This window comes from Sphaeramia orbicularis, chromosome 21, assembly GCF_902148855.1.
Source record: "Sphaeramia orbicularis chromosome 21, fSphaOr1.1, whole genome shotgun sequence".
Lineage (NCBI taxonomy): Eukaryota > Metazoa > Chordata > Actinopteri > Kurtiformes > Apogonidae > Sphaeramia > Sphaeramia orbicularis.
This window is the reverse complement of record NC_043977.1, coordinates 2211198-2237416: the sequence shown is the minus strand read 5'-3', so window position 1 is coordinate 2237416 and position 26219 is coordinate 2211198. Positions and strand designations below refer to the sequence as shown.

The following is a 26219-nucleotide window of genomic DNA, read 5'->3' as shown; positions in this document are numbered from 1 at the left end:
GAATGTATTTATGAGTTTAAATCATTTTCTGTTGTAAGTTTCTACTGTGTTATTGAAGCTCCTTTACAGGTTTAGTTTAGAAAACGACAGTAGTTCCTCATGGCGCTAGTTCAAACACACTACAGTTCTACTTCTGGACAAATGGAGTTTGTAAAACTACGGCTGGAAACAAGGTTATTATCATTAACGAAAACTGACAAAATAATGAAAACTAGAGTTGAAAAAACATTTTCGTTAACTGAAATAAATAGAAACTGTTATTAAAAGAAAAAAACGATAACTAACTGAAACTGTATTGTGTGTTTACAAAACTAACTAAAACAGATACAAATTATGGATAAAATTCCCTCATTTTTGTCTTTGTCAATGTCGGATTGATACGAGTTCTATTTATTTTGCTCGAGCAATTTTAGCTGCTGTCACCATCCGACACTTTTTGCTCCGTCACTTGTGTTCACTTGTGGTTTCCAGTCGTCTTCTGGTCCCCACTCTACCTGGAAACATGGAGACTAAAGCAGCAGAGTCCTGTCTGGGATTGATTTGAATAGGAGCACAGAGAAGAAGAGAAAAGAGACCACTGAACTACAACTGAACTACAACTGAACTACAACTGAACTACAACTGAACTACAACTGAACTAAAACTGAACTACAACTAAACTACAACTGAACTACAACTGAACTACAACTAAACTAAAACTGAACTAAAACTGAACTACAACTGAACTACAACTGAACTACAACTAAACTAAACTAAACTAAAACTAAGCATTTACAAATAAATAAAAATTAATAAAAACTAGCAAACCTGCTCTACAAACGAATTAAAACGAACTGAATTAGAGAAAAAAAGTCAAAACTAAATAAAACTAAACAATAATGAAAAATCCAAAACTATTAGAACTTTTTGCGTTTCCATTACGAAAAAGGACCTGGATTCTGGTACCTGGTACTAGTTTTTTGGTATCACCTCCACTGAGGTTCCAAGCGATACTAAACTGTGACGTATAAACACTGCAGACCACTGATTGGTCAGACAGTTTTCTCTGTGCCCCGTCCTTTTACAAAAAACAGATGCGTTAGTGGACAGTAAATCTGTGGGTACATGAATCCACATGATAACAGCCCAAACCTCCACCAGGGTCAGTCCAGGAGGGTCAGTCTGTGGTGGACGATGTAAAAATTCAGACGAGACAACACGCACCAAGCGAGTTTTCAGCAACTCTGAGCAGACAACATGGAAGTAACGCACTGCATCACTATGACGACCAGGTACTGTAGAGTCAGTAGTATCCTGGAATGGAAACGGTCTGCAGGAATATCGAGCCGAGCCGAGCCGAGTCGAGCCGGTTCCACGCAGTGGAAACGCGGCATTAGACCACATTGGGAAGGTCCGAACCACTGCAGACCATCAGCACCAACTAGGTCTGCAGGTTTGGAGATGCTTGGACTCTGTGGTCTCAACATCATCATGTGATGTTTGTCAGAGTCAGTCAGATCCTTACGCTGCCTGTTAGAACCATTGTATGTGCTTCAGTTCAAAATTCATATTTATATTTGATTTCTTATTAATAATTTATGTACATTATATGAATGTTGAGTAATAATAGCATCAGTCTTGACATCATTATGGGATGCAATCCTTTTGGCTGTAAGATTATAAAAATGTGAAGAAGGAGAAGTGGAACCAGAAGCCTGGAGCCCAGGAGCATCGCAGTCTTTTGACCGTCATGTAATTTAATTTAGAAATTCATCTTTTGTTTGTATCAATGTAAGTTTGAAGTAAAGACCACCAGCAGAACAGCTGGATTCCACAGCCTTTGTTTACTGATACGTGTCGTGTACAGAAGAACTCCGAGGTTCAGAGTTCTACGCCGCACTCACACTGTTCATTCGACAGCTTCCAACACGTCGACTTCAGCTGCACATGATTTTGGCAGATGACTGGTCAGGAAATGGAAAAAATATTTGATGCCAAACTGAACTGTAATCCTCTGTTCCTTTTGCTGGGGTTAACTGACCCTGGTGTTGACAACAAATACCACTAAAAACTCTGTGGAACGCTGACTTTTGGTGCCAGAAAATGTTTGCTTGTAAACTGGATCTCAGATCGGATTCCCACCTGGACACTACGGCAGAAGACAGTTTTTAGTTCTGTTTCCTCGACTATCTCACATGTCGATTCCACCGTAAGGATGACGTCTTACTAAAGACTTGGGAACTTTTTCTGACCTGTGTGGGACTGGAAGCGTCGACAGCTGTTCAAAGGGCATTTGTATTTTGAAATGAAAACATAATTTTTATGGGCCAATTTTTGTTTGTGTCTGGTTGTTCTGTTGGTATGTTCTTTGTTTTGTTTATTGTCATTTTGTGAGTGTGTGTGTGAGTGTGTGTGTGTGTGTGTTAAAAGCAAAAATGACAATAAATATAATTCTGAAAAAAAAACCCAAACAAACTGTAAAGTAATATTTCCAACTTCACTAAATGCACCTTTTCTGTTCTCCTTTGCTTTCTTTCAAGGTCACGTGCAGGAAACCACACGGAGCAGCTACGGAACTCATCGAATGGGGGGAAAGTGATAACGAACAGAAGCTCTCTCCCACGGGAGCAAGTCCACGGATTCTCAACCCTCTGCGCTTGTTTGCGAAGGGCTCCCCCGGGTTCAAGAGCAACATGAGGGAAATGGCATATTTACAGAACATGGAGGACTTTTGGGACTGGTTATCCAACCAGACAGATGTTCAGGGTGCACAAGCCAGAACTAAACGCAGGCCCATCGTCAAGACCGGCAAGTTCAAAAAGATGTTCGGGTGGGGGGACTTCCATTCCAACATCAAGACTGTCAAACTCAACCTCCTGATCACAGGGAAAATCGTGGACCACGGAAACGGAACGTTCAGCGTTTACTTCCGTCACAATTCCACGGGCCTGGGCAACGTGTCGGTCAGCCTGGTGCCGCCGTCCAAGGTGGTGGAGTTTGAGATGGCCCAGCAGTCCACGCTGGAGACCAAAGACACCAAATCGTTCAACTGTCGCATCGAGTACGAGAAGACGGACCGAAACAAGAAGACGGCCCTGTGCAGCTTCGATCCGTCCAAGGTGTGTTACCAGGAGCAGACGCAGAGCCACGTGTCCTGGCTCTGCTCCAAACCCTTCAAAGTCATCTGCATCTACATCGCCTTTTACAGCGTGGACTATAAACTGGTGCAGAAGGTTTGCCCCGACTACAACTACCACAGTGACACACCCTACTCCTCCACCGGGTGACTCGGCCGTCGCTAGCCACCGTCAACCTTTTGTTTTCTTTTCAAACAGAGCGTAAACGTCAACCTCTAAGCCCCCGGTCCCTAAATACCTAAAGAACCAGACGCCGGGATGAAAAATACGAGGGATTCTGTGCGTCGTCAGAAAACTTCTCCTGCAGACAAGTGTACAGCGACGGTTCGGTGTCCAGGGACTCGGTTTTAGGGGTTGACTTGGGATTCAGAGCTGGCTACCAACCCTGGGTGACTCCTCCCCCCTCACCACAGCACATGTTCCCTGTAAACCACTGGTAATTAGTATGTTGTCCAGATGTTTCCTTCAAGGCTAGACCATAGGCGGTTGGCGGTGCGTAGCTGCACTCGTGTTCCAGCGCCGCATCGATCCCAACGCTGTCGACGCTTCCCTCACCTCAGTAACACGCGCTCTTATGGGACGAGATAAGAAAAGCCTTTGAATCCTGATAATAATTACAATATGAAGACATTTGAATATTTGATCCGCGGGGCAGAAAATGAGCTCGTTCCCATTTGTATCATCGCTACACTTTGACAGATGAGTGGGAATTATCTCGGAGCTAACGCTAACGTCCATTTGTACTTGTTACCAGAACACAGGCAGGACAGTGTCTATTATTTCAAATTAGTTTGATCAATAGGTGTTTTTTTCAAACGGCTCTGAATAATTAATAAGGCCTTACAATCTGTCCTTTATCTGGTTTATATTTCTCTTTTCAGGCCTACAGCTCTGGAATAAATTGAATTGATTGACTGAAACTAATATTAAGTGGCCATGACAAAATAAATTGCTGAAACCGATCTAATCCAGCAGTCGTCTAAATGCAGGCTGAGAGCCGCCGTAAATCATGCCGTTCCAAACGCTGTTCATCCATGTGTGATCCCACTGCTGTTGGATTCTTCTGCTCCTTAACCCTTTCATGCATGAATTATGAGAACCTTAGTCCAGATTTTTTTTTTCTTGAGTGTTTTTATTCTTCCTTTGGCATGAAAAAAAAAAAAAACAATGTGATGGAGTTTATTTTTTTCATTTAGTTCCAAAAATGTTCACTCAGGTACACCATGCATTTAAGGTTTGAAGCAAAGAAACATTTATATATAAAACCCAAGAGCAGAAAGTAATATGGAAACATTCATTCATTCATTCATTTTCTGAACCTGCTGTATCCTCACTAGGGTCACAGGGGCGGAGCCTATCCCAGCTGCACAGGGGCGAAGGCGGGGTTCACCCTGGACATGTGACCAGTTCATCACAGACTGAACATACAGAGACAAACACACTGTCACATTCACATCTATGGGGGATTTAGATGAACACATGAACCTATCAGAGCATGTGTTTGGATGGTGGGAGGAGCCAGAGGACCAGAGAGAACCCACGCAGACATGAGGAGAACATGTCAACTCCACACAAAAAGGCCCCCCCCCCCATGGACTAAAGGCCCCACCCCCATGGACTGGTGTTGGAATGGAACCCAGGACCTTCTGTCTGAGGCTCCAGGTCTATCCTCTGCACTGCCCGATACGGAAACAATGAAATTAAAACATTTTTAATGCAGCTAATCTGATGTTTTCTCACATTTTAACATATTCTAATACTAGTTATTATTCACTTCAAGGAGATAATATGCAAAAAAAAAAAAAAAAAAAAAAAATTTGTTTGAAAATTAACCCAAAAACAAAACATTTCACCTTTTCATGCACAGTGGTCAGTCCAGTGATCAGTCCAGTGGTCACTCCAGTGGTCAGTTCTTCTGCAGCTGTTCTCTTGTATATTCACTGGTTTTATTGTTTTAGTTCCATATCAGCCGACACAGTGGAAGTTTATGTACCATCCCATAATACACTGCAGTTCATAGCATTACTATAACTTTGCTGTTGTAGATAAACCTGATCTGCAGGAACATGACTGAGTGTAAATCAATTGCTTATTATTGTTATTAGATTGTAATTAACAGGGTTTTTTTAAACAAAAGTTTTATTTTTTTTTTTTTTTGCATATTATCTCCATGAAGTGAGTAATAACTAGTATTAGAGTATGAAAAAATATGAGAAAACATCAGATGAGCTGCATTAAAAATGTTTTTATTTCAGTTTTCACAGTTTATCAGTAAATACATGTTTCTTTGCTTCTAATATTAAACACACGGGGTCCAGCTGAGGGGACGTTTTTGCAACTCCATGAAAAATAGGTTCAGAAGTAAATTTTCTTCAGGCATGTTTTTTTTTTTCACGCCTAAAGAGGAATAAAAACACTCAGGAAAAAAAAATCTTGAATAAGGTTCTCATAACTCTTTCATGAAAGGGTTAATTACAGTCTAACAATTAACAACTGATTTCCACTCAAACATGCCAGTGCAGATCTGGTTTATCTAGAACAGTACAGCTACAGTAATGGTCTGAATGTCAGTGTATTATTATGGGATGGTGCAGGAGTGTCCACTGTGTTGGCTGATCTGGAACTAAAACAGCAAAACCCATGAATATATCGATGGCCAAAAAACAAAACCTCCTATGTGCAGATGTTTAGATTTGGACTTTTCCCACTAACCCCATCGTACCCAGTATGTACTGTTAACATGTAACATAGAAAGAGAGTCTGAGAACTGTAGAATATGCCTGGATACCTTTAACAAAGACCATACTATAATAAAACTAAACTTTTTTGTTTCCTGAAAAAGGGAGTTTTTCAGATAGGAGGTTTTGTGTTCTGGTCATCGACATGGGAGATCAGCTATAGGATGACCGTCCACTGGAGTGACCACTGGGCATGAAAGGGTTAAATGTGTTGGTTTGCAGCTGCAGTCGTCATAAGGTATGTGCGTGTTAAAGCGCTCTGAAGTCCAACATCTGTGTTTGCAGGATGCACTTTGAGGCATCAGCCTGCCGAGCGGCCCCGCAGTGGATTAATGTGTCAGGGGATGGGGGGGGCGGGGTGGGGGGGTGGGGGGATAATTGCAGGACAGGTGGATTTAGTGAGTCTGGCAGACAATTATCAGCACTTTGTCATGGTTCTGCCACCAGCCCTGACATTACCTGTCTTTAATAGGCTTTAATTAGCCTGGGAAATTTCATTTACCTAAGACCAGGAGTGAGGAATCCAAAAGCGAAAAAAAAAAAGAAGAAGAAGAAAAAAAGGCGAAAGTACAGAATCCGTCTGGAATCTTAATGAGAAATGGGACTAAATTTCCAAATGTCAGACATGTCCCCATTGTACAGCAGGCTTAAGTTGACTGACTTTAGTGTAAAAGTGGATAAGATCCAGTCTTCTAAATGGTGTCATGTGCTTCGACTTAGCGATCAAAGCCCATTTTAGATTCTGTTCAAAACCACACATTCAGTACCATAAGGCGTGTTATTGTCTATCTCCAGGTTTTTGAGGCTAGTGCATGTGCCACCGATCACACCAACCCACGGAACATGGTGTCAGTGTTCCTTCATGTCTTTGCCCATCAGCTGTAAATGATAATATAACCTGAAACACCAGAGGAGACCAGGTGTACGATAAGGACAGACCTGGGCCTGAGTTCATCTGTGTTCCTGTTTTAGTTCCGCTCCTTCGTGCAGATGCTGTGTATTAATGTGTAACTCAGTACTTCAGACCTAAACGTGTTTACTTCACAGGAAACCATGTCAATTTAATCTGTTTTTTGTTTTTTTTCCAGAAAACTATATCAATAAGTATGCTCTTCCTTATTTTTGGTGTTTGTTCTGCGATCTCATGTAGATAAATGTCATATGAATTGCTTCTACTCACAGTTGGTTTGGTTTCTTTCCCTGTTTCCTGCTTGCTTGTTTTAACTGTTCCCCTGTTAAACAAAAAAACACACACACCTAAGGAGTGAGACGGCCGCTGTGTGCATAGTGTACGTACACATGTTCACCTTGGAATATTTGTTTTCATAGGGGGTTCCTTCTGTTCAGATTCAACTGTAAAGGTGGTTTTAGGTTTGGATTGCATTAAACTGATTTGAACTGGGCTGCGGCCGTGTTGTCGTACTGAGTCGAGTCGATTATTCGTCAGTTTGATGCTCCTCAGCTGCTGCCCACCACAGCACAGACTCTTCCTGGGGTCATAGACAACAGAAAAACAAAGCAGCACAATTTCCCACAACTCACCCAACAAACAGGACGGGCATGCACTCAACACAACAACACACAAACCAACAACAAACACACAATACAAAACTACTACAGTAACAACAACAACAACAACAACAACAGAAAAAAAGAATAAATAAATAAACCAAAATACAGAAAACAGCTCCACAACAAACAAAAGAAAAACAAACTGTCCAGACCACAAATGTCAAACATGCATCCTGGGGGCCACATCTGCCCCTCCGCCCGCCCCTGCCAAAAGTTCTGTTCCGGCCCTGCAGGATGAAAGTGCATAACTGAACCTGAACAGTCCAGGTTGAACAAATCCTTTTGGTTCAGGTTCCACATACAGACCAATGGGATCTACAGTCAAAAGAACAACACAATAAACCAGAAAGAATGACAAACACACATTTACTGTGAATAATTATGTGGAAAAAATTTAAGTGAAAAAAATCACATTATACTGAAAATATTTACATTTACAAAACTATTCTTTCACAATAAAATGCAAATAAATCCATAAATAAAAGCACAGATGAACAACCTGAACTGTGCAGTTTGAACAATATTCTGTCTGTTCCCAAATGTTTATGGAACACTGTGTGGAAATGCACATGTAGAAATAAGAAGTCCAGGCAGAACAGTGTTCAAACTGCACGAATTTTTCACATGAAATTTCTGTTTTTTCAGGTCATTCACATCTGTTTTGTAAAATGTAAATATTTTCATAATTTAATTAGGGTTTTTTTGTACTAAAACAAAAAGAAAAACTTGGATTAGTCATTATTTACAGGTTATTCAGTCAGTATTTGACTGGTTCAGCCCACTGCAGATCAAACTGGGCTGAATATGGAACTGAGCTAAAGTGTTTGACAGACCTGCTCTGCATGAGGTCACTGCAGGACGTGCAACAGCTCAGTTATTTTTGGGTAAATATGAAAATTCTCAACCTTTTAGATCACAGGTGTCAAACTTACGGCCTGGGGGCCAAAACCGGCCCGCCAAAGGTTCTGATCCGGCCCACGGGATGATTTTATGGAGTGCAAAAATGACACTGAAGATCTGACCAGTCTGTGTTGAACTGGTTTAGATCTGACCAGTCTGGTGTTGAACTGGTTTAGATGTGACCAGTCTGTGTTGAACTGGTTCAGATGTGCCCAGTCTGTGTTGAACTGGTTTAGATCTGACCAGTCTGTGTTGAACTGGTTTAGATGTGACCAGTCTGGTGTTGAACTGGTTTAGATCTGACCAGTCTGGTGTTGAACTGGTTCAGATCTGCCCAGTCTGGTGTTGAACTGGTTCAGATGTGACCAGTCTGGTGTTGAACTGGTTCAGATGTGACCAGTCTGGTGTTGAACTGGTTTAGATCTGACCAGTCTGGTGTTGAACTGGTTTAGATCTGACCAGTCTGTGTTGAACTGGTTCAGATCTGCCCAGTCTGTGTTGAACTGGTTTAGATCTGACCAGTCTGGTGTTGAACTGGTTTAGATCTGACCAGTCTGTGTTGAACTGGTTTAGATCTGACCAGTCTGGTGTTGAACTGGTTTAGATCTGACCAGTCTGGTGTTGAACTGGTTCAGATCTGACCAGTCTGTGTTGAACTGGTTTAGATCTGACCAGTCTGTGTTGAACTGGTTCAGATCTGACCAGTCTGTGTTGAACTGGTTTAGATCTGCCCAGTCTGGTGTTGAACTGGTTTAGATCTGACCAGTCTGTGTTGAACTGGTTTAGATCTGCCCAGTCTGGTGTTGAACTGGTTTAGATCTGACCAGTCTGGTGTTGAACTGGTTTAGATCTGACCAGTCTGGTGTTGAACTGGTTTAGATCTGACCAGTCTGGTGTTGAACTGGTTCAGATCTGACCAGTCTGTGTGTTGAACTGGTTCAGATCTGACCAGTCTGGTGTTGAACTGGTTTAGATCTGACCAGTCTGGTGTTGAACTGGTTCAGATGTGACCAGTCTGGTGTTGAACTGGTTCAGATCTCACCAGTCTGGTGTTGAACTGGTTCAGATGTGACCAGTCTGGTGTTGAACTGGTTCAGATGTGACCAGTCTGGTGTTGAACTGGTTTAGATCTGACCAGTCTGTGTGTTGAACTGGTGTAGGTCTGACCAGTCTGGTGTTGAACTGGTTCAGATCTGACCAGTCTGGTGTTGAACTGGTTTAGATCTGACCAGTCTGTGTGTTGAACTGGTTTAGATCTGACCAGTCTGGTGTTGAACTGGTTTAGATCTGACCAGTCTGTGTTGAACTGGTTTAGATCTGACCAGTCTGGTGTTGAACTGGTTCAGATGTGCCCAGTCTGGTGTTGAACTGGTTCAGATGTGCCCAGTCTGGTGTTGAACTGGTTCAGATGTGACCAGTCTGGTGTTGAACTGGTTTAGATGTGCCCAGTCTGGTGTTGAACTGGTTCAGATGTGACCAGTCTGGTGTTGAACTGGTTCAGATGTGACCAGTCTGTGTTGAACTGGTTTAGATCTGACCAGTCTGGTGTTGAACTGGTTTAGATCTGACCAGTCTGGTGTTGAACTGGTTTAGATCTGCCCAGTCTGGTGTTGAACTGGTTTAGATCTGACCAGTCTGTGTTGAACTGGTTCAGATCTGCCCAGTCTGTGTTGAACTGGTTTAGATCTGACCAGTCTGTGTTGAACTGGTTCAGATCTGCCCAGTCTGGTGTTGAACTGGTTTAGATCTGACCAGTCTGTGTTGAACTGGTTTAGATCTGACCAGTCTGGTGTTGAACTGGTTTAGATCTGACCAGTCTGGTGTTGAACTGGTTTAGATCTGACCAGTCTGGTGTTGAACTGGTTTAGATCTGACCAGTCTGGTGTTGAACTGGTTTAGATCTGCCCAGTCTGGTGTTGAACTGGTTTAGATCTGACCAGTCTGGTGTTGAACTGGTTCAGATGTGACCAGTCTGGTGTTGAACTGGTTCAGATGTGACCAGTCTGGTGTTGAACTGGTTCAGATGTGACCAGTCTGGTGTTGAACTGGTTCAGATCTGACCAGTCTGGTGTTGAACTGGTTTAGATCTGACCAGTCTGTGTGTTGAACTGGTTTAGATCTGACCAGTCTGGTGTTGAACTGGTTTAGATCTGACCAGTCTGGTGTTGAACTGGTTCAGATGTGACCAGTCTGGTGTTGAACTGGTTTAGATCTGACCAGTCTGGTGTTGAACTGGTTCAGATGTGCCCAGTCTGGTGTTGAACTGGTTCAGATGTGACCAGTCTGGTGTTGAACTGGTTTAGATCTGACCAGTCTGTGTGTTGAACTGGTTTAGATCTGACCAGTCTGGTGTTGAACTGGTTCAGATCTGACCAGTCTGGTGTTGAACTGGTTTAGATCTGACCAGTCTGGTGTTGAACTGGTTTAGATCTGACCAGTCTGGTGTTGAACTGGTTTAGATCTGACCAGTCTGGTGTTGAACTGGTTCAGATCTGACCAGTCTGGTGTTGAACTGGTTTAGATCTGACCAGTCTGGTGTTGAACTGGTTCAGATGTGCCCAGTCTGGTGTTGAACTGGTTCAGATGTGACCAGTCTGGTGTTGAACTGGTTCAGATGTGACCAGTCTGGTGTTGAACTGGTTTAGATGTGACCAGTCTGGTGTTGAACTGGTTCAGATGTGACCAGTCTGTGTTGAACTGGTTTAGATCTGACCAGTCTGGTGTTGAACTGGTTCAGATCTGACCAGTCTGGTGTTGAACTGGTTTAGATCTGACCAGTCTGGTGTTGAACTGGTTTAGATCTGACCAGTCTGTGTGTTGAACTGGTGTAGGTCTGACCAGTCTGGTGTTGAACTGGTTCAGATCTGACCAGTCTGGTGTTGAACTGGTTTAGATCTGACCAGTCTGTGTGTTGAACTGGTTTAGATCTGACCAGTCTGGTGTTGAACTGGTTTAGATCTGACCAGTCTGTGTTGAACTGGTTTAGATCTGACCAGTCTGGTGTTGAACTGGTTCAGATGTGCCCAGTCTGGTGTTGAACTGGTTCAGATGTGCCCAGTCTGGTGTTGAACTGGTTCAGATGTGCCCAGTCTGGTGTTGAACTGGTTCAGATGTGACCAGTCTGGTGTTGAACTGGTTCAGATGTGACCAGTCTGGTGTTGAACTGGTTTAGATGTGCCCAGTCTGGTGTTGAACTGGTTCAGATGTGACCAGTCTGGTGTTGAACTGGTTCAGATGTGACCAGTCTGTGTTGAACTGGTTTAGATCTGACCAGTCTGGTGTTGAACTGGTTTAGATCTGACCAGTCTGGTGTTGAACTGGTTTAGATCTGCCCAGTCTGGTGTTGAACTGGTTTAGATCTGACCAGTCTGTGTTGAACTGGTTCAGATCTGCCCAGTCTGTGTTGAACTGGTTTAGATCTGACCAGTCTGTGTTGAACTGGTTCAGATCTGCCCAGTCTGGTGTTGAACTGGTTTAGATCTGACCAGTCTGGTGTTGAACTGGTTTAGATGTGACCAGTCTGGTGTTGAACTGGTTTAGATCTGACCAGTCTGGTGTTGAACTGGTTTAGATGTGACCAGTCTGGTGTTGAACTGGTTTAGATCTGACCAGTCTGGTGTTGAACTGGTTTAGATCTGCCCAGTCTGTGTGTTGAACTGGTTCAGATCTGACCAGTCTGGTGTTGAACTGGTTTAGATCTGACCAGTCTGGTGTTGAACTGGTTCAGATCTGACCAGTCTGGTGTTGAACTGGTTCAGATGTGACCAGTCTGGTGTTGAACTGGTTTAGATCTGACCAGTCTGTGTGTTGAACTGGTGTAGGTCTGACCAGTCTGGTGTTGAACTGGTTCAGATGTGACCAGTCTGGTGTTGAACTGGTTCAGATGTGCCCAGTCTGGTGTTGAACTGGTTCAGATGTGACCAGTCTGGTGTTGAACTGGTTTAGATCTGACCAGTCTGGTGTTGAACTGGTTCAGATGTGACCAGTCTGGTGTTGAACTGGTTTAGATCTGACCAGTCTGTGTGTTGAACTGGTTTAGATCTGACCAGTCTGGTGTTGAACTGGTTCAGATCTGACCAGTCTGGTGTTGAACTGGTTTAGATCTGACCAGTCTGGTGTTGAACTGGTTTAGATCTGACCAGTCTGGTGTTGAACTGGTTTAGATCTGACCAGTCTGGTGTTGAACTGGTTCAGATCTGACCAGTCTGGTGTTGAACTGGTTTAGATCTGACCAGTCTGGTGTTGAACTGGTTCAGATGTGCCCAGTCTGGTGTTGAACTGGTTTAGATGTGACCAGTCTGGTGTTGAACTGGTTCAGATGTGACCAGTCTGTGTTGAACTGGTTTAGGTCTGACCAGTCTGGTGTTGAACTGGTTTAGATCTGACCAGTCTGTGTGTTGAACTGGTTTAGATCTGACCAGTCTGGTGTTGAACTGGTTTAGATGTGCCCAGTCTGGTGTTGAACTGGTTTGATCCCAGTGGGATCTCCAGTCCAGTAACAGTCTAATAACTCTGACAATAACATGTGAACGACCTGAACATGAAGCTCAGTTTGAACTCTGTTCTGTCTGTTCCTAAATGTTTGGTGGATTTGTAGATCTGGTTTGTACGTCGTGTTCATAAGTTGACCCATAATATTGTAGACATTATTCTTATTTTAGTTCCACATTCCAAACTTCAAAACTTCAACAATATTATGTTTGTGTGACATTGTGTGTAAATGCACATGTACAAGTGAAAAGTTGAGGCAGAATATTGTTAAAATTAGGTTTTTTTTCTTAAGAAATTAATTTTTTTTCTGGTTACATTCACATCTTTTTTTTGTGAAAAGATAGTTTGTAGATGTAAATATTTTCAGAATTGAATGTTTTTTATTGCACTAAAATGAAGACAAAAGCTGAGAGTTGTCATTATTTCTAGGTTTTTATGTTTTTATTTTAATGGTTTGGTCCGTTTGAGATCAAATTGGGCTGAATGTGGAACTGAACTAACATCCCTGCTTTAGAAAAACTGCTTGAATTTGTCAGATTCAGAGCCGGACCAGTGGATTCCATGCACCCTTCGCCTTCTACTGCACACTGGCCTGGATTTGGTTCGTCCTACAGGCAGGAAACAGGAAACGCTTCCACTGACTGGTGTGTGGAATATTGACGGACGTCACTGAAGAAAGTCAGTTTACTGTAAAAGAGTTCAGCTGTTTTTGTGATTATGATATTTCTAATAAACTGAACTATAGAGGATCTAATTCTGCCTTTAACGTGGAACCAGAGCCGACGCCTGTGACTGTGTCTGGTGCTGCTTCTAAATGGACAGTTTAGGACTATTCCCGCTGCTTTATTTTGCACAATTTGAAGTTTATTTAGATTTATTTCTGATGTGTTTGACCAAACGATTGAACAATTATCGAAATGCGACAGAACTAGTGATTCCACTTTATTTGATGTGGGATGCAGTTTCTACATTGTTCAGCAGAACCAAATCCATGACCAAAAAGCAAAACCTCCTATCTGCAACTTTTTAGATTTTGAGTTTTCACATTAAATGGTGAGAACAAGGATGACTCCACAGTTTCAGTCGATCTGCAGATAATCCCGCCCTTTCTTATGACATGAAGGTCACCTGACAACAACAAAGACCACACTGTAAAAAAACTAAACCATCAATCAAATTTTATTTCTATAGCGCCAAATCATAACAAAAGTTCTTATGACACTTTACAGATAGACTTGGTCCAAACCAGACTCTAAGTCACAGGTGTCAAACATGCGGCCCGGGGGCCCAAACCGGCCCGCCAAAGGGCCCAAACCGGCCCAAGGGATGAATTTATGAAATACAAAAATTACACTGAAGATCTGAACAAACAATGGTGTTCGAATCATTTCAGGTCAATTCAATCTAAAGTGGGTCAGACCAGTCAAACACTATCAGAGTAACTTCTAAATAAAGAAATAAAATTCTTTGTTTTGGTGTAAAAAAGGTAAAATTACACAAAAATGTTGACATTTACAGACTAGCCTTTCACAAAAACTGTGAATAACCTGAAATGTCTTCATAGAAGTCTGTGGAATTGGACCAGTATTCTGCCTGTTACTAAATATTGTGTATTTGCAGATCCACTGGGATCTGTCAGCTGTGATGCACATGTATGAAGGACAAACTGAGGTGTAATGTTGTAAACATCGCACTTATTTTTCTTCAGAATTTTCAGGTTGTTCATATTTGTTCATGTTCTGTTCCACTACAGTTCGCAGATGTAAATATTTTCATTACAGAATCTGACCTTTTTCACTCAAAAACATAAGAGAAAACTATGGAGTTGACATTATTTATCAGTTCTTATCCTATTATTTATATTATTTTACTGGTTCGGTCACTGTAGCACATATTCGTCTGTATGTGGAACTGAACTCAGACGACTTGGACAGCCCTGCTCTAAACCAGTTTACAGAACCCAACAGAATCCTCCAGGATCCATGTTTGTTTTGTTTCCTGAAAAAAGTGTTTTTTTCAGATAGGAGGTTTTGTGTTGTGGCCATCACAATGCTTCTGCCTTTTTTATGTCATATTTGCTTTGTATGAGAATTCCAAGTCTACAGACTCACCAGTCCCACCCATCAGCTTAGCCTCAGATACTTGTTCTATGTCAGTTCCACGTACAGACACATTCAAAACAGGAGTGTTTAAAACATGTCTGGACCCCAACACCTGACATTTCCTCTCCTCAGTGCTGAGCTAATGTGTGTGTTGGCGCTCTGTCGTCTGCTTTCATTCCTTCGGTACAAGCGCCTCTCAACAGGGTAAACACACCGTTTTAAGAGGTACATTTCAGTGTAGCTTTTTAATGGGCAATAAATCTGTGTCCACAGGCGTGGATGATACCAGAGGTACACCTCAGGGAGCACATCCATTCTGCTGTGGCCATCAGGGACAGGGCTCTTTTCATTCGCTTCCATTACTCTTATCTGATCAGACTGAGGCTCCCAGTCACACATGGTTTTCCTATCCTGCACACATCCGACCGAACCCCCCCAAACAAAGACCGTGTGGACACACACTTCACTGTGTCCCTTTACTGGACTCGTCTCACTCTGAACAAATCAGATTCAGAACCCTTTATTTATCCCATACGTGCAGTTCGTTTGACCACAGACTTCAGCCAACGTCCAAAGAGCAATGTGACAAACGAATAAAGCAGTGCACAGATACAGGACTACTGAACGCAACGACGAAGAAATGCATTTAAAGAATCAACAAGAAATCATCAAGAAATACCAATGCAGACTAAAAGATCCTATTGGTTCAAATGATTAATGATTGGTTAATCAAATGATTGAGAAAAAGAAAATGAGCGTCCGTCACTAAAGACAATGATTCTACTGTAGATCTGAAAACATCCTTCGGGTCCAGAGCAGTGGTTCCAACCTGTTCTACTCCTGACCCCATTTTAACAGCACACACTTCTGTCCACCCCAGACATTCGAAACAGAGACTTTTTTTGCTTAATTTGTTTTTGATCCTGTAATAGTTTGCTATACTACGTTGCAAATATACATGAATGTCAGAGGGCATTTAGTCTACTGTATATAATGTCTGTTACTGTGGACAGAGGCAGGAAATCCAGGTGTAGATTAAAGGCTCAGGATCTGTCCAGTCAGTCCAGCTGGGATTTACAAGGAGGACAATTAACCCTTTCATGCATGAATTATGAGAACATTAATGAAGAGGTTTGTTTTTCCTGAGTGTTTTTATTCCTCTTTAGGCATGAAAAAAAAAAAAAATTATGAACCTATTTTTCATGGAGTTACAAAAATATCCCCTCAGTTGGACACAACGCGTTTAATTTTAGAAGCAAAAGAAACGTATTTACTGAAATACTGCGCGAAAACTATGAAATAAAAACATGTTTAATGCTGCTAATCTGATGTTTTCTCACATTTTAACATACCTGCATGGAGATAGTATGCAAAAAAAAAGCCTTTTTATTTAAAAAATACAAAACAGTTAATTACAGTCTAATAACAATTATTAATTTTTAAAAATCAAACATGTTTGTGCAGATCAGGTTTATCTAGAACAGCAGAGTTCCAGTAAAAGTATGAATTACAGCGTATGGGATGATGCATAAGTGTCCACTGTGTCAGCTGATGTGGAACTAAAACAACAAGAAACAAATATGCAAGAGAGCAGCTTTGAACAGCTGTCCACTGGAGTGAGCACCATGCATGAAAGGGTTAACACTGAACAAACAACAACTCAAACTATGAATTATGAAAGAAGTATGAAAGTTTTTAGTTTATTTTTTTTTATCAATTACTGGAAATTTCAGGCGACCCTAAGGTTGAACACCACTGGTCCAGAGGGTCAAACTAATGTGAGTTCAGGTTCCACATTCAAAGCCAGTCTGATCTGAACTGGGCCGGACCAGTGCAATAATGACCTTTAAAGAATCACAACTTTCCCCCTTTGTTTTACTGCAATAAAATAACATTAAATTATGAAAATATTTCCATTTACAAACTTTCACCAAAAAATGTGAATAACCTGAAAAAAAGAAAAATAAGTACTATTTTAACAATATTCTGTCTCAACTTATCATTTGAACATGTACATTTACACACAGTGTTACACAAATATGGTAACAGGCAGAATACTGGTGAGATTTTGGGGTTTGGAACTAAAATAAGAATAATTCACACAATATTATGTCCCAGCTTATTTTTAACCCAACGAACAGATGACAGTGGATCTACAAATGAACCAAACATTAACAGTAACAGGCTGAATATTGGTACAATTACACTGAATTTACTTCAAACATTCAGGTTGTTCATATTTGTTCAGATTATTCACATTTTATCGTTATAGGATAGGTAAATGTACATATTTTCATAGTGTAGTATTATTTTTTCCACATTAGCCCTTTAAACCCGAGCCTGAAACAGTCAACCTGGACTTCTGTAATTTTGACTAAAAGGTTAGAAAATAAGCTGTGAGTTCTTTTGCCCATTTTTCCAGATCTTTCCAAATCTATCAGTCATTTACAATTTCCTGCTTATTCTAATTCTGCTAAAACTGCTTCTACTACAGGTATGGGTGAAATGACCGTAATGACCCAATAAAACCTAGAAAGGAAAAAGTCTCAGGTTTCAGAAACCGCTGGAATATTTCCAGTCACACAAACGGCGACAGTTCCATCCAAACTGTATACGTACAGGGTGTGTCAGCCCTGACACGCCAGGTTTGAAAGGTTTAAAGCAAAAAGAAAATGTGTATTTGTCAGTTATTTCTGGATGATGCTGTTATTTTACTAGATTCCATTGCAAGGTTATCGTTAACGAAAAGTAACAAAATGATTAAAACTAGAATTGTAAAAACATTTTCATTAACTGAAATAAATAAAAACTAGAATTAAAAGAAAAAAAAAAGATTACTAACTGAAACTGTCTTGTGTGTTTACAAAACTAAAACGGATAAAAATTATGGATAAAATTCCCTCATTTTCGTCTTTGTCAGTGTCAGATTGATGTTAAATCTAGATTTATTTCGCTCTAGTGATTTTATGTGTTGTCTCCATACGACACTTTTTGGTCCGTCACTTGTGTTCACTTGTGGTTTCCAGTCGTCTTCTGGTCCCCACTCTACCTGGAAACATGGAGACTAAAGCAGCAGAGTCCTGTCTGGGATTGATTTGAATAGGAGCACAGAGAAGAAGAGAAAAGAGACCACTGAACTACAACTGAACTACAACTGAACTACAACTGAACTACAACTAAACTACAACTGAACTACAACTGAACTACAACTGAACTAAAACTGAACTACAACTAAACTACAACTGAACTACAACTAAACTACAACTGAACTACAACTGAACTACAACTGAACTATAACTGAACTAAAACTGAACTACAACTAAACTACAACTAAACTACAACTGAACTACAACTGAACTATAACTGAACTATAACTGAACTAAAACTGAACTACAACTAAACTACAACTAAACTACAACTGAACTATAACTGAACTAAAACTAAAATTAAAACTAAACTAAAACTAAACTAAAACTAAACTAAAACTAAGCATTTAGAAAAAAATGAAAACTAATAAAAACTATCAAACCTGCTCTAAAAACTAATTAAAATGAACTGAATTAGAGAAAAAAAAAGTCAAAACTAAATAAAACTAGAATGAAACATCCAAAACTATTCAAACCTTGTCCCATTGGTCCGTTTGTGGAACCTGAACTAAAACCAGTTGGACACCTTTAACTGTTAAAACCTTCAGTGGAATCTTAACACTGCAAATTCATTCCACGGGCTGGAGTGGAACCTTCGGTGGGCCGGTTTGGGTCCACGAGCCGCATGTTTGACACCGGACCAACAGCCGTCAACATTCACAGAAGTCTGAGATGTAACAAGTGTCATGTAAATACCTTCAGCTGCTCATTTTTTACTCAACAAAAGCTGGATTTGACAAAATCGTGAGCCTTCATTCAGTTTAATATATAATCAGTGAAATAAAAGGATGGGAAAATGAACGGTTCAAAACACCAACATCTCAGATTAAAAGCAGCATAAATCTGTCTCATTTCAAAAGCAAAAACCAATATATTCAAACGGAAACCAGAGTGAAACTGTTGCATAAGAGGAACACTCTGTTTGTGAGACAAAAGTCTGAGATGGTTTTGGATGGAACAGGCTGTTGTCAAATTAAAAACAGTCAGAACTTTAAGGAAACCAACTCTAATCCCCAACGCTGTGAGTTTCTATCAAATCCTCAACATTTAAAGTTGTGCTCCTGTGTCTCCTCCTCAATCTTATTTCCTCCACATCACAAAAACATTTGTGTGATTGTGATGATGCCACTGCAGACGTCGTCTCTTTCAAGCGGCGGAGTTAGAAGAAGAAAGTGAAAGCGGGAGATAAAGGGTTGGAGAGGCGTCCTAAAGTAGAGATGCTATCAGGGCTTTTTCTAGTATCTGAGCTGAGAGGGGCGGACGAGGATCAGCAGGCTGATGATGAAGACGTCTGCAGCCTGCCGTCGACTTTAATTAGAGCTGATGCACAGCGTTCACGCAGAAGAAGAAGAAAAAAAGGTCTTTCATGTGATATCAAGAGTTCAGCGTTGAATATGTGGCTACATTAACACAGTTTAAGCACATTTTCCTTTGATTATCAGCGTTGTTTTCTAATCTTACATTTAAGGGAACGGCGGTGGAGGAAGATCACACAGGTCTGTCGTCCACCTCCATTAAAACGAGCATTAAAGACCAACGGCAGGAGAACGGCGCCTCCTCAAAGCACAAACAGACCTGGTCAAAGGAGAAGAAAAGGAAGCGGTGCCATGTCAGACTGCTGGAAAATGTTTTAATGGGTTAATGCAGGCATTCTTGCAGACAACAACTTCATCTTTTTGCTTCCGAACAAAACATCTCTCAACATGACGCTGCATGAGGAGTAAGATCATGTAAAAATGATGCTACTCTTTTAATTTACAAAATCCTCTGAAGTGTCTGTCACACCACGCCACATACAAGACGGACCCAAGAACATGACAACCCCCCCATTCAAACACACAATAACATTGCCAGTAGAAGTGATGCTCAGCATCCTACAAATATCCAAGCATGTTAGAGGAAATTTTGCACATACTCAATTTAATTCTGCACAAGTAGTTCAGATAATTCAGAAAATAAATTGTTAAAAACAAAATTGGTACTTGGACACTTTCTTCGACAATAACATGACCATGCATTAGTCTCTCCACTTTTAGTTAACCACAATATATTGAGAATATATAATATTTGCAAGTTGGCAATACTAAGGAAAGAAATTCTCAAGATTTTCTCTAAACAGTTCACAGACGTATGATCTGGAATATGTCATTGAAATGGGAGACTGAGTAAATATTTCCATATACTTCCAATGTTTTAATATATTAGGGCCATAGACACTTTCCGTCTTACGTGTATTAAGAATTGACACTGGATCTTCATCATGGCAGATTATGTTTGTTTTTTTTCCCCACAAAAATGCAATAGAACAGACTTTCTTGTACACTGGTCTTCTGAAGATGGTTCGACTGTCATTTACATAGAAATGGTGCCATCAATATGGGGCATACGCATCTTTTAAAAAGTGTAAAGAACTGACCTTGCACTGAAAGTGTTCATGCTTTTTAATGTCTAGTCACAAAACGGGCTAAACATTACAAATATATAATATTTCCCATTTAGTTAAACCTTTGTTACGTTCCTATAGAACTCCATATCAAAATGACTATTCATGGGAACTAGTGCAACCTGGAGGAGGCCTGGTCTTTGTGACAAGGCAGGCACAGAGTAAAATAGACAAAGTACTCTAGAGCAGCTCCAGAGCAATGGCAGATATATTAAGGCCATTTTCAAAATTACAGGAAAATAATGAACAGTAGCAGACGCCTCGTCTTCCTACCCGGGCTGAACTGAATTCAGTTGGGGCAGCAAAGCAAGAAAGTAACACCGATTGAACCGACCCCCCCCCGATCTGTTGATGTCAGTCGTCCACGTGCCGGCCTCCCCACGTACGTCCCTGTCCAGAAAAGCTCCACTCTTCTTTATTCAAGTGTGTTCAGTTTTGGTGGAAGTCGAGCGGTACCCTCACTAGTCCGTCCTCTGTAAACCCATGCTTCACACCTCCAGTAAAGTCCTGGGCCACAGTCGGGCAGTCAGGACTGTTTTAGACGCTTCCTGGGAAGACCGAAGGGGGGGCACTGTGCTGACGCCAGGGCGCGGAAGGCCTCGGCGACCAAGTGAGGGTGGGATTGGATCATTGACTTCCAGCCTGCAGTCTCCATTATGTCTGTAGCATGACTGTAAGCACAGGCAAAAGCACGTTAGCGCTCCGACGGACGACTGTGCACATTAAAAATCAATAAACATAAATGAGATGGTAATGACGAGGCAGATACAGTCAGCGGTGACGGAGGAGCTGATGATCAACTTCATATGCACCAACACTGAGCCCCTTTACATCCACACCGTTACAACAACCAGTATGTCTGGAATAATCTGATTATTATTGATCACGTAAACAGGATAATCTGATCGGCTTTATCCGATAACAGCAGTAATCTGATTATAATAAATCAGATTAACACACCTCGATTCTCCCCAATACTCTGATGTCTTCACACATGTACACAGATTAATCTGATTTATTTAGGTTTTTTACATCTGCACGTGTAAAAAAAAAAAAAAAAAAATCCATATAAACGGAAGTTAAGCAGCGACACCATGAGTCTAAGGAAAAAGGTAAACAAACAATATAATAAATACATAAATAAATATAAGAAAAAATACATATATAAATATAAATAATATTAAAAAACAAATATTAGCCTTTTCCACTTGTGTTCTGGAATATTCCCCCGTTCTTCTGTACCGATGACTCTGCAGAGGTTCACAACACTGCTATGATCAGAGGATTTCACACACGCAAGTTCTACGTCCCCCTGTCCGCTGTGGCTCCGCCCCTTTGACTGGTGAACGCAGGTCCACCTGTCTCACCTCTGTTCATACTTTTGTCAATGGAGGAAAAAAGGTGGAATCACCGTCTGACCTTTTACCAGCATCTTTGTCATCTAATGAAATGAAATGAAGGATAGTAGCATCATGTGACCTATTCTGTAGTCTTATTAGCTCCTCCCACATTAGGACAGCTAATGTTGATGCTGTAGGCGTTGCCATGGTAACAAGACAAGACCGGATGTTTTGAAAATGACAGGAAGTGTACGTCTGACGTCATAACGTACGTTACGAAATCAAATAATGGACGTAAACATGTAAACCAGGGTTTATCGATTATCGCATTTATGAAGTGACTGTAAACACGTCGCATGTGATTATGGTAATTATCTGATTACTCCAGTTATCGGATTTGTATGGTCACGTAAACGGGCTCAGTGTTTCTAGCACATGTACACAAGATAAAAACTGACATCGGATTAACAAACTGAACGCAACACACAACTTCAGTATTTCAAGGTGTCCTGTAATATCACACTACATCATCCTGAAGAAAAACTTCCCCTAAAACCCACCGCCTTCCTCTTTAAGATTCTTCAAATATTCCATTTCCAGGGTTTATCCAGGTATGAGTCTATTAATAACTTGGATACAAAGATATGGAGCTTCAAACTGAAAAGGCAAATAGCACTCTGTCTGCCTGGGTAAAACAATGAATTCTAATGCATCTGGTTGGGCCAAGAGATAAGGATGTGTTATTAATCTTGTGTCACATATATCAGCTAATTACATACTTGCTATTCCAGTTCTTTCCATCTTTACAGCCCAGCTGTCTCAGGACACTGCACCTATGGCAAGGAGATAAAAAGGTAAGCATTCAGGGCTGGTAAACAGAAATGGCAGCAGAAATTTATCACTGGAGGTTTTTTTTTTTTTTTTTTTTGCGATACTTGCCTGTTGATAAAATCTATGGCTTGTGCTTTGAGCTGCTCAGCACTGTGCAAGTCTGCTAGGATGAGGGTGTCGGCCACGTTCTCCACTGAAAGGCTGTTGCACAAGGCCTCTTCACACATGACCTTTAAACGCTCCAGAGCGTACTGGGGTGGGAGCGAACACACAAAAAACACAGACGTTACACTCCGTCAACACGGTTTGTGCTTCTGTCTCTGATTCTCAATTCACATCAAAGCTACAAACAAGTCGAAAAGAAAAAAAAAAGAATATGAATAGATAAAACAGCAAAAACCAGGCTAGTACAGGTTGTACTGGAACAAAACAGGATAAGACCATTTCATTATCAGGGTTCGGACACATTTTTAAAGGTGAAATTCAAGCACTTTTAAGGGTCGTTTTCACCTCATCATCGTAGTTACATACATATCTACTCAAGATTATTATATTCACTTTTTATCACAATGATGTACGCCGTTTTATGCTCCAAATATGTTAAATGATTTTTCATTAGAGCAAAAATTTAGAAATTACAGGAGAACACAAAGGGAAGCCACTGGTGTTCTTCAGCCACAAAGATGAAGACACAAAAGGACCTGGAGTCGACCTGAGAACACCTGGAATTTATTTATTAACATAAAGTTTAATGTTTCAACATGTGTCACTGCTGTGTAAGTAGTTTTGGTTTGAATTATAAGCACTTCAACTAAAATTCAAGCATTTTCAAGGATTTCAAGCCCCCGTACAAACCCTACATCATATAGTGGCTGTGATTATTACTTATATACACTGATTTTGGATAACGATTTAAAAGTGTTTTCAAGAAAATTCATTAACAGTATTTTATGACTAGGGATGCAACAATATGAAGATTTCATATCACAGCTATTGTGACCAAAATTATCACGGTTATCATTATTATCACGGTCTTATTGAAATTGTGCTCAAAATGTTGAAAAAGTACTGATACACACACTGAAATAATTTAACCAAGTTCTATTTAACAAAAATAAATAAAATAACAGTCCCAATGTCCCTTCTGTTGCAGACACATTCAAATATTAACCCTTAGTGGTCTGAGTCTATTTTGTCTGTTTTTCAGTCCTTTTGATTTGGCCTTTATATACTATAGAAACAAATGTTTACTATACCCATGTTTGGGATCTGTTTTTTCAGCACAACTTCATCTATATCATCTGTCTGTTATTTTTTCACTTTAATCTACTATAAAAATCCGGTTTGAAAAATGTGTATAATTTATTGCATAAATAACACACAGATGCTTAACGAACCTTTTCAACAACTTTAAAAGTGAATATTGGTTCCAAATATTAGGTATAGAAAATTAAATTTGTAATAAATTCAAACTATACTCAAATATTTGACATAAAAGCAGATCTGTACATGAGGTTTTTTCCCCTAAAAGTGCGATAATCAAACACAGTTATCATGAGAATTAGAATTGAAATGGTAACACTAATCGTCTGCAATTTTATCGCAGTTTATCGTTATACTGGTAATCGTTACATCCCTACTTATGACCCATAGTTTTTTTTATTACTGATCATTGTTTTTGTTTTTTTGTTGGGGGGGGGGGGGTTACACTGGACGAATAGTTTTTATATGTATATTTCTTTCTATCTTGTATTTATAGTGTGTGTTTATATTTATTGCTGCTGCCTCCTGAGCCAACTGCATCTAAATGTCATTTTTACATGTAAATCTGAAATGATACATAAAGTCTGTCTACGTCAGGGGTGTCCAACATGTGGCCCAGGGACCAAATCCAGCCCCAGAAAGAAAGAGTAAAAATGACACTGAAGACATTAACAGTCAAGGTTGTCCACATCAGATTAGTTCAGGTTCCACATAGACTAATATGAGCTAAACTAAAATAAAAAATAAACTATAAATTATGACAACTACAGATTTTCTTCTTGAAAAATTATGTGAAAAAATCTGAGTGAAAAAAATAACATTTAAAAACTAGCCTTTCACTAGTAAATACATAACTAAAACAAATATGAAAAACCTGGAATGTGCCATTTCACCAATACTCTATCTGTTACTAAAGGTTTGGTGCATTTATAGATCCACTGTGATCTGTACGTTAATATTGTAGAAACTGTTCTTATTTTAGTTCCAAACTCCAATATTTTAATAATATTATACTGTTACCACATGTTTGTGTAACATTGTGTGTGATGCACATTTATAAATAATGAGTCGAGGCATAATATTGTTAAAGTTACACAAATTTTTCAGATGAAATTTCATTTTTTCAGGTTATTCACATCTCTTTTGTAAAATGTAAATATTTTCATAATTTAATGGGGTGTTTTGTACTAAAACACAGAGAAAAACTTGGAGTTGTCATTATTTATCTGTTATTATGTCATTATTTTACTGATCTGACCCACTGGAGATCAAAGTGGGCTAAACTAAGATGAGTGTGCCAGTCCTGGTCTACGTGTCAGATGGAAAATAAAAGCTCACAGTCCAGTTGGATGAAGCCTCAGTCCTCCTTCATACAGACAACACAAACAAACAGAGGACTGTGGACCGACACTGAACGGGGTCGTTCCAAATGGAAGAAGGAGCAGCCGACACAAACCAGGAGCCTGCGTCTAAGAGGGGTCACATGGACCTGGTCTGGGTACGAGTGCTCCGACTACTGAACTGGGATTAGATGATCGTGTGTACACCAGTGTCTACACCAGACTCAAACAGCACTAACCTGTTCTAAACATGCAACAATACTGGCAAACAGTCCAGTCAATCAAATATTATTTATATAGCCCCAAACCATAGTAAAAGTGATCTGATGACACTTTACATATAGAGCTGGAATAAACCAGACTCTCCGGTCTAGTCGAGGTTTGAACGTCAAAAGAAGAGCTGAAACATTCATGTTCATATCTTAGCTCAGGGGTGACAAACATGTGGCCCGGGGGCCAAAACTGGCCCCCAGGATGAGTTTTCGAAATGCAAAACTCACACTGAAGATATTAACAGGTATTAATCAATGTTGTCAAAATCTAGAGGTTGACCGATATGGGTTTTTCTGAGGCCGATGCCCATTTTTTAAGATCAGGTCAGCCAATGGCCAATATCTACAGCTGATTTTTGAGGCCGATATTTAAGGCTGATGGGTTTTTTTTAAAGCACACTGAACGTAAAATACAACTGAAACACTCAGATAATTAAGACTGTTATGCAGCAATATAAATAAAATTATTAATACATGTACACATATGAACATGATGTTTATTTACAGATTTGGCTGAACATTATTATAAACACATTTTAATTCAGGTACACCAAGGGTTCCCACAGCGGGGTACCCGTACCCCCAGGGGTACTTGGAAGAAGTCCAGGGTGTACTGGAAATGTTTTTTTTTTTTTTTTTTTTTAAATCCATTAAATAAGTCACCA

At 40.3% G+C, this 26219-nt stretch overlaps 2 protein-coding genes across 4 annotated transcripts in view; one reads left to right on the top strand and one right to left on the bottom strand.

Annotated features, from left to right (window-relative positions):
* LOC115412240 (neurexophilin-2-like) overlaps positions 1-4093 on the top strand; it is a 62142-nt gene extending 58049 nt beyond the window's left edge. Inside the window, exon 3 of the mRNA XM_030124630.1 lies at positions 2520-4093. Coding sequence (XP_029980490.1) covers positions 2520-3266 — 747 coding nt within the window. The 3' untranslated portion in view covers positions 3267-4093. The remainder of the gene's footprint in view (positions 1-2519) is intronic.
* A 15582-nt stretch (positions 4094-19675) lies between these two features.
* LOC115412235 (speckle-type POZ protein-like A) overlaps positions 19676-26219 on the bottom strand; it is a 25488-nt gene continuing 18944 nt past the window's right edge. For 2 of the 3 annotated variants that reach the window (XM_030124621.1, XM_030124619.1), the window contains 3 exons: positions 22788-22930; positions 22628-22681; positions 21035-21179 (listed from right to left, as the gene is read on the bottom strand). In XM_030124621.1, coding sequence (XP_029980481.1) covers positions 21035-21179; positions 22628-22681; positions 22788-22930 — 342 coding nt within the window. Of the gene's footprint in view, positions 21180-22627; positions 22682-22787; positions 22931-26219 lie in introns of all 3 variants that reach the window. The other variant, XM_030124620.1, reaches the window with a different exon arrangement.